Source organism: Cebus imitator, unplaced genomic scaffold (genome assembly GCF_001604975.1).
Source record: "Cebus imitator isolate Cc_AM_T3 unplaced genomic scaffold, Cebus_imitator-1.0 Scaffold85, whole genome shotgun sequence".
NCBI classification, from domain to species: domain Eukaryota; kingdom Metazoa; phylum Chordata; class Mammalia; order Primates; family Cebidae; genus Cebus; species Cebus imitator.
In genome coordinates this window covers 3,274,236-3,284,117 of record NW_016107400.1, presented here as the reverse complement: position 1 = coordinate 3,284,117, position 9,882 = coordinate 3,274,236, and the positions used below count along the sequence as shown (strand labels likewise).

General features: G+C 39.5%; 1 protein-coding gene across 1 annotated transcript in view; it reads left to right on the top strand.

The window, feature by feature from the left end:
* Positions 1–8,654, top strand: part of GPR139 (G protein-coupled receptor 139) — a 45,798-nt gene extending 37,144 nt beyond the window's left edge. Inside the window, exon 2 of the mRNA XM_017534187.2 lies at positions 4,231–8,654. Coding sequence (XP_017389676.1) covers positions 4,231–5,165 — 935 coding nt within the window. The 3' untranslated portion in view covers positions 5,166–8,654. The remainder of the gene's footprint in view (positions 1–4,230) is intronic.
* Positions 8,655–9,882: the final 1,228 nt, after the last annotated feature.

The following is a 9,882-nucleotide window of genomic DNA, read 5'->3' as shown; positions in this document are numbered from 1 at the left end:
GGGGTTTTACCACGTTGGCCAGGCTGATTTGGAACTCCTGACCTCAGATGATCCAACCGCCTCAGCCTCCCAAAGTGCTGGGATTACAGGAGTGAGCCACAGCACCTGGTTAATCTTCTATTCATCCTTGATTGAACCAAAATGTCATCTTTAATCTCAAAGTTACTCCCCTATCAATTTGTCCCATCCCTTGGTGTTATTCTTCCTAGTATCACACCTGACATTCTCTTGTGCATTTGTGTGTGTGTTTACTTATTGTCTATCTCCCTCATTATACTACCAACTCCATGGCAAAAGGGAATCTGTCCACTTTGTTAATCCCTGTATCTCCAATGCCTCATACAATGCCTGGCATAGTCAATGCCCAGTTAATATTTGCTGCATGAATAGACTCTCAGTCAATAGCTACCATCCATTAAGTGCTTCCCACATGCTAGATACTGTTTTAACCACTTTGTCAAAATTATCTCACTTAATCCTCAAAACAAGCCTATTAGGTGGATAGTCTTATTAACCCCATGATGCAGTTTGACTGTGTCCCCACCCAAATCTCATCTTGAATTGTAGCTCCCATAATCCCATGTGTCATGGGAGGAACCCAGTGGGAAGTAGTTGAATCATGGGGTTATGTCTTTCCCATGCTGTTCTCATGATAGTGAGTAAGTTTCATGAGATTTGATGGTTTTATAAAGGGGAGTTGCCCTGCACAAGCTCTCGCCTGCCACCATGTGAGATGTGACTTTGCTCCTCATTCGCCTTCTACCATGATTGTGAGGCCTCCCCAGCCAGGTGGAACTGTGAGTCAATTAAACCCCTTTTTTTGTAAATTACCCAGTCTCAAGAATGTCTTTATTGGCAGTGTAAGAACAGATGACTATGCCCCATTTTATAAAGAAGGGGATTGAGGCACAGAAGTATTGAATAAATTTGTCCAAAGTCAAGGTGGTAATAACACCCAGGCAGCCCAGCCCCAGATCCCACACTCTTAGCAACTGGACTCCCATACCCTTGATTTGATAGAACTTTAGACCTCAACCTCTTAATAGCTTGAGTTCCATGAAGGTCTGGCTATGTAGGATTAGGTCAGAGGGCAGGGATTGGAAGCCAAGCCTTTAATCAGGACTCTTCTCCAAAGCCTTTGTCCTTCTTTCTGTATCTATTCACCAACAGCTCTTGTATACTGTATTCTTATGTATCTCTTTAATGCTTAGCCATTTATATGATGTTTCTCCACTCTCTGAGTAGAGACTTGTATATCCACCAGAGTACCCAATATATATCCACCTTAGGCCTATGCACAGGCATTTGCCCACAGAAAGTAGATGCTAAATACTTTTTGGAAAAATTTCTGGATGAATAAAACATTTTGAACTGTTTTTCAACAGAACACAGCAAGGCTGTTTAATAAAAGAAAGCTATAAAATGCAAGAATGCTTACAAAGCAAGCAGAACTCAATATAAATATTCTTTGTTTTAATAAACCCAACTCTTCAGACTTCTCCCCCCCAGAAGCTTTACACATGCTGTTTCCTTTGCTTGAAACACTTTCTCCTTCCAAACTTTCTGCCTTTTAACCTCTTCCTGGTCCTCCAAATCTCAGTAAAGATTTTTCTGATTCCTACTCCAAAACATTCCGTCATAGCATTCACTACATCTTGCAGTTAATGCATTTTTTTTCTGTGGTTCTTCAGCTGATCTTTTTCTTGCCTCACAAAATCTAAGCTCCATGCAGGCTAAACAGACGATGTCTATTTTGTTCATCATCCCCTCCCAGAGCACAGCTCAGAATAGGTAGATGAACCGTGTTGAATGCATGAATGCAGTTTTGAAATATCAGCTTTACAAATATAAAGACCTTTGCTTTAGTGGGTCTCTTTGCTCAAGTAGTGACTTAAGTAGGACATACTCATGATTTTTCTCTACATTCTGTGCAGAATAGCATACCTGCATAGTTCTCACACCCCACTGGGAATAAGTACCAATATTGCAGGTTGGTTTTGAGCATGGATGGTGGTCCTGAGTTTAAATCCTGGCTAATTAATACATTCAGTATCTTAACTCTCCACCATTTCAAAATGCTATTTCAAAATGCTTTGGACAAAAATAAGGACAGCAAAGACTTAAAAAAAAAAAAGCTGATAACACTGAGAAAATATGGAGCAACTGGAATTCTCATATTCTGCTGTTGGGAATCTAAATTAATAAAACCATTTTACAAAGCAATTCAGCAGTATCCATTAAAATGAAAGATGCACATACTCTAAAACATAATATACTTTCGTGTGTACATTAGCCCAGAGAAACTTTTATATATAAGTACTTCTCATGGAGACTCACATCAAGATATTAACTACAGTGGTTCATAACAGCAAAATCCTGGAACCAATTTAAATGAATGGACATATTTAATATAATAAATTATAAATAAATAAATAAATCAGTAAGTTCCTACAGCAGAATGCCATGTAGTCATTCAAATGAGTGAACTAGATCTTCATGTAGTAACAAAAATGGGTCTCAAAAATATAATGTTGAATGACAAAAGCATTCAACATTAAAGTATAGATTGGCAGGTTCATTATAAAGGAAAGCAAAAGGCTGGGCACAGTGATGTGCATCTGTAGTCCCAGCTACTTAGGAGGCTAAGATTTGAGGATCGTTTGAGCCCTGGAGTTCAAAACTGTAAAGCACTATGATTGCACCTGTGAATAGCCACTGCTCTTTGGCCTGGGCAACATAGAAAGACTCTGTCTCTGAAAAAGAAAGAAAGAGTATGCAGACATGGCACTGGACACTGCACACTGCCTGCAGCATGGTGGTTGCCTATAAAGAAAGAAGATGGAAAAGAATGGGAACAGAGCTTCTTCAGAGGAGACTTCGACTGTATCTACAATGTCACTTCTTAAAGACAGCTGAAGCAAATATGGGAAAATGTTAAAATTTGTGAAATCTGAGTGATGAGTACACCACATTTTGAAGGTGTGTTTATTATAAGACACTTTTACATGTGAACTATTGTATAATAGTTTAAATGGCTACCAAGAAAGGGAGAAAGAGAGACTGAGAGGGACAGAGAGAGATTGAAAGAGAGATCTGGTTCTAGCTCTGCCATTGGATCTCAGACAAGGAATATAAGCTTTCTGAGAATGTGGCTTGTAAAATAGCATTATCAGTGTTCAAATTTCAGGGTTGACTGTGAGAATGAATGAAAATAAATGTGAAGAATGAATTCTAGATATTATCTGTTGGAATATCATTTTGGAGTGAGTCCCTAATGACTTTCTAAATATGCTTAATTCAGGAAGACTTTTTTTTTCAATTTGATCAGAAATTATATAGAGGTATTTTCAAAACAAATCTGACGCCATGAAAAATAATACATTGCTGCTGTTTATGCAAAAAACATGTATTATGTTGGTGGATCAACCTAATACATGCACATTTACATAGACAAATACAAGCATAGATTTTTTTATTAACTGTGATTTCCCTGCAGGAGGGGAACTTCGATGATTGGAGAACAAGAATCAAAGGAAAATGTACTTTTCCCCGCTAGTATTTTTAATTATGTACCATGTATGTGGATTACCTATTCCAAAAATAAATGTAATTTATTTTTAAATTAATCTGAAGGTCATGATCGTCTCTGCACTTTCAATTTTAAATCTACTTAAAAAGGAAAGATCCTAAAATCCAAGCTCTGAAGAGGTTCTTAAGAGGTTATGCAGTCCCATATCTTTCCCAAACACATATAGCAGGAAATGCTACCTCAGCCCTATATTCTTCATGCAATTGAACAAAAGAAAGAGCATAAGATCTGGGATCAGGGGATCAAGGTGTGTTTCCTGTCACCACGAATTATTAACTGTGTGGCTCTAAGCAAGTTGCTTAAGTTCTCAGAACCCCAGTTTCATTCCTAAAATGAGGAGAATGGCGGCACCACCTCTCACGGCTGTGTGAGGCTCTCAGAGCCCAGGTTTCATTTCTAAGATGAAGAGAATGGCGGCGCCATCTCTGATGGTTGTGTTAGAATGTAAGCATAACTTTAAAATAGTATTCACATGCTCATATGAGGTGCTATTTGTAATGCCAAGGTTGTCTGTCAAAAGCATTGAGTCAATCATTTTGACTTCCGTGGGAGTGCACAATAAATATATGCTTAGGGCCCCCATTAGAGCCAACGAAGTCATCTTTGCTTCAGAGGTAAACCAGTTTTTCTTCTCTCCACAGCAAATATCTTGACCGTGATCATCCTCTCCCAGTTGGTGGCAAGAAGGCAGAAGTCCTCCTACAACTATCTCTTGGCACTGGCTGCTGCAGACATCTTGGTCCTCTTCTTCATAGTGTTTGTGGATTTCCTGTTGGAAGACTTCATCCTGAACATGCAGATGCCTCAGATCCCCGACAAGATCATAGAAGTGCTGGAATTCTCATCCATCCACACCTCCATATGGATTACTGTTCCATTAACCATTGACAGGTATATCGCCGTCTGCCACCCACTCAAGTACCACACAGTCTCATACCCAGCCCGCACCCGGAAAGTCATTGTAAGTGTTTATATCACCTGCTTCCTGACCAGCATCCCCTACTACTGGTGGCCCAACATCTGGACTGAAGACTACATCAGCACCTCTGTGCATCACGTCCTCATCTGGATCCACTGCTTCACTGTCTACCTGGTGCCCTGCTCCATCTTCTTCATCTTGAACTCAATCATTGTGTACAAGCTCAGGAGGAAGAGCAATTTTCGTCTCCGTGGCTACTCCACAGGGAAGACCACTGCCATCTTGTTCACCATTACCTCCATCTTTGCCACACTTTGGGCCCCCCGCATCATCATGATTCTTTACCACCTCTATGGGGCGCCCATCCAGAACCGCTGGCTGGTTCACATCATGTCCGACATTGCCAACATGCTAGCCCTTCTGAACACAGCCATCAACTTCTTCCTCTACTGCTTCATCAGCAAGCGGTTCCGCACCATGGCGGCCGCCACGCTCAAGGCCTTCTTCAAGTGCCAGAAACAACCTGTACAGTTCTACACCAATCATAACTTTTCCATAACAAGTAGCCCCTGGATCTCGCCGGCAAACTCACACTGTATCAAGATGCTGGTGTACCAGTATGACAAAAATGGAAAACCTATAAAAGTATCCCCGTGATCCATTGGTGTGGCACCTACTGCCTCTGTCTAATCTATTTCCAGATGGGAGGGTGTCCCATCCTACGGCTGAGTAGCTCTCCTTAAGAGTGCTAATCTGATTTTCTGTCTCCTGCAGACTGAGCAATTCTCAGACTGGCAGATGAGAAGAGATGGAAGAGAAGAAAGGAGAGCATGAAGCTTGTTTTTACTTCTGCATTTATTTCCACAAAGTCACATTGAAAGCAAAAGCTCCTACCAATTTGAAGATGCCATTGGAGGTTGTGTCATCATCCTGTGGCCAGTTAGGACACAGAGTAGAGAAATAGTCTGTGATTTTGCTCCAGTACCATCCACAGTCATTGGGAGCCATTCATTTATGTGACTTACAAAGCTCCAGTAGCACGTAGCTGAGCCTGCACTCTTCTTCCGGGAGCTGAGGTCATTCATCACTTCCCTGTGCTGTTCCCAGGAGCTAACAATACTAACTGTTTCAGGATTTTTTTCAAGGTGCCCTTTGTCCTAGAGAGGGTTGTGGTCTTGAAGTGGCCCTGGCACTCCTAACTTCAGAATGACACTGTGGGAATAGAAGAGTATTGGATCCCATCCAAACTCTGGCCAGAGCTTCTTCAGAAAATCTCCAAACCCACATAGCTATGACCTCAAACCTGGGGGTCTAAGAGGCAGTTTTCTATTTATCATTATGTATAGATTTTCTCTATCTCCTCCAAAACAAAGACCCTGCCTGGTGCGCAGGGGGAAAGGAGGAATTCTTGAGCCCAGAAAAACAAAAAAAAAAAAGCCCACACTTGCCATTGTTTCAACCCGTCCCTGTGTCAGCTGCATATGATCTCGTTACTCAGAATTGCTTCTTGTTATGGTATCACTCAAGCTTCCTAGAGAAGCCTTTTTACGTGTCGAGTTGCCAACCCTGCCTCCTTGCTTGCTGAGGCCCTCACCAAATTGTTTTATTTGAAGTGACTTCCGAACTGAATTTAATATTCAAGGGTCAGGAACTGCAGCTCTGCGGGTATGAGAGGAGGTGTTCTCAGCTCTGCCTCAGAGCCCAGCTGGCGTTGCCATTTCGCCACAAACGCAGACACAAAAAGTGCCCATGCTGACGCTTCGTCTGCCCTTTGACGCACATGGCTCAAAAGGGTAGTGCCAGTTCTTGGTAAAGCTATTTAACCCAGATCCTTTGCAAAATGATAAAATATAACTGTTTATTTATTCTACCCTTGCCTGTCCAAGGCAAAAAGATTTCTAGGGGGGCTTCCCTGGAAATTGCTACTTATGTGTGCACCATACACACACACACACACATGATTATCTTCTATGTTCCTGTTATTTCGCTTTTTTTTACTTCTGTCTCAGATTCCCAGTATTAGAATTCATCCCTGTTTTGGAAGAAATCTGCCAAAATGATTTGAAATTGCGTGATATTTTTGGTGGCCAAACAAAAAGCAGAATGGTCCACCTGGAATACTTAGTTCCTCAGGCTGGATTTTTACTGTATTTTGTCCCTAGATTGGAAGACATGTCTATCTTTTTTAAGGGAATTTGCAATAAATGAATGGGGTAAGAAAAGGCCCCAGGGCAACACAAACCCTAAACTTCGGCCAGTGTTCTCAATACTAATTCAATATAATCGTAGGTCCTATTATCCCAATTCTTACCCCTTTTAAAGTATTGCAATAGAATCTCATCAGAGCCAAGGATTAGATTCTAAAGTCAATGCAAAAGATAAAATATTAAAGAGCCAAAATTACCTTTGCAAAAGATCCTCCAAAAAGAGACATGTTGGAGATTATATTCCATTGCTTTCAAAACCTAACACAGCTAAGTTTTTCTCTAGCATTGGAACAGGTTGTTGTTTCTCTGTTTGATGACAAGGCAGAATTGGCTCTCATTTAGGGACCATATTGTGTGATTCTAATGTATCTGAGAACATTAGGACCACCCTGGTGCATCAAGATGCTTCCACTGAAAGGAGTTCATGGAAGTTATCTCACTGAGGGACAGATCTCCATCTCCCATGCTCCCCAGGGCGTATGCTTATTGAGTGGAATGGTAAGCAGATTCCCTCACATCCCTAAAATTGCATTTCTCTCTGTCTCTTTTTTCCCAAGCATGTATAATTGAACATGTGTTCATTAAATCTGTGTATGATGCAATTCCACCACACCTCCTTATGAATGGACATTGACCAAAGGCTACCTATACTGAATATATATATATTTATTTATTTATTTGTTTGTTTGTTTGTTTGTTTTTTAAACACGTAGCTCTGAAAAATGCTAGTTTGAGCTATACATGAATGGGTCAAAGTGCAATATCTACAAAGGTTAAGCAATTCCTTTTTGAGAATGTATATAAGATGGAAAAGATGTATGTGACTCTCCATGCTCTCTGCTCCATGTTTTTAATTGTATGTAAAAATTGTCGTTGTTTAAAAACTGCGTGTGCATTGGGAACATTTTCCTCAGACACTTTCATTTATGACTTCTCTTGATGATAGAGGCTCTACCATGTAATATTGTGATCTCTTTTCCTCTGAATATATTTTATATTTTGCTAAATGATATTTAAAAGAGGTCCACTTCTCGAAAGCACCCTAGTGAATTGCTGTCTTCTGATTAAAATGCAAATGAATGCCCATTGGGTTAGGTTGATACATATCTCTTAAAATTTATTTCAGATTATCTAAGGACTTTTAATTTATTATTATTTATAGTAATAATTATGGACATCATAAAAAGGGTTTTTTTGAACTCTAAAACTTTAAAAACTTGTAAGCCTTTTCTTTCAGGCCAGTTTTGAAAGTAAAGCCTTGAATTTTGAAGCCTGTCATGTAATCAGCTGCTGCTGGTGGCACTGAAGCAATTGCCTTATTTTGGGTTTTTGTGGTGTCTCTTTCAAAGACGGTTAACTAGCTTCTCTCTTGCTGTATGATTTGTGTCGTTGGTTGGACATTGCAATGATGATACACACCATCATGCTGTGTCATTTTATTGAACAACTTGAAGGCTGAAATGTCTTATGGGGAAGGAAATGAGGGGAATGACAGACAAACCATAAAAGACAGACCAGAGGGGGCATGAACTTGTGTGTTGCAAACACCCTGCTATTGGAAAAGATCACTTTGCACAGTTGGTACCTCCTGATTCAACATGGGGAGCCTACCCGAAGTGAATAAAAGACTCTAATGTTGGCTATTCCAGTTCAAAGAATGGAATAGAAGATTACCATAGAAAAAAAGCAAATGTTCATATTTTCTTAATTAGATTATATATTGTGTTTGGACTTGTTTGTATCATAATAGATTCTAATATGGTGCACACTTGGTGTTTGGTGTTTGCATCTATGTTCAAGCAATTGCAGTATGCTGTTTTTATTACTATTATTTTTAATTGATAAATCATAATTGTATACATTTATGGGATACAATGTGATGTTTTGATATACTGTATGTATACAATGTGGAATAATTAAATCAAGCTAAGTTAACACATCTATCACTTCACTTATCATTTTTTTGTGGTGAGAAATTTGAAATTTATTATCTTAGTTATTTTGAAATATACATTGTTATTGACTCCAGTCACCCTGCTATCCAATAGATCTCAAAATTTATTTATTCCATCTAACAGACTGTGTGCCCTTTGACAAATGTCTTCCCATCCCCTGCTTCTCACCTATTTCCAGCCTCTGGTAACTATCATTTTACTCTCTACTTCTATGAGTTTCACTCTTTTGGATTCCACATATAAGTGAAATTATATAGCATTTGTCTTTCTGTGCCTGGTTCATTTCACTAAGCATGACACCCTCCAAATTGTAGAATAATGGTTAAAACCTTTAACATTTAAATGGACATCTTTCTTATACATCATGCTGGGTGCTAGACTAAAGCCAGAGTTCTACCTGACCCCTGGTTAGCAGATATAGCTCAGAATTTAAGACCACTGAACTCTGCTCCCTGTACTCCTAAATTAGGTAGTTTACTGTGTATAAATCTGAATTCTCTTCTGATTACATCCTCTTTACATCTTTGAGATGGTGATGGATGCATTAATAATCATAACTGGAAATCCAGCATCATGTATAAGAGCTTGGGCTTTTGTGTCAGACAGTTATGAGTCCATGTCCCAGCTCCAACATTTACTAGACGTACGGCCTTAAACAAGTCCTTGGAGATTTCTGAAGGACTCCCGTCATCTAGAAAATGGTGCGCAATTTAAATGTTTCTGTTGTCTTCAAGGTATGCGGAAACTCTTACAGGAACCCAAAATTTGGCATCAGTTATTGCAAGCCATAACTTTCTGGCTGTGTGACCTTCAGCAATGTTCTCAATCTCTCTCTGAGTCTCAATTTTCTCTCCATAAAATTGAGCTAATTATAATTCCAGTAGGTACCTTATAAAGTGATTATTAGTAGCAGAGCTTTAAAAATACTTCCAATTGTACATCATCTTAAAGGTGAGGAAGTTAGGACCAAAGAGATCAATGAGGTGAATGATTTGGGCCTGAATGGAACCTAGGTTACTCAACACTCTATCCCTTTCACCTCACCTCCTTATCTTCTTTGAAAAATTCTAAGTCATCCCCGCAAAACATCACATTGTTTCTATGCCCATTTTAGAGTTGGGTGCATTGCATAGTTTTGAAACTCTTCAAACTCAGATCATCCAAGCATGATATATATTATAACAGCCTCATAATTAAAACTCTCAGCTTGAC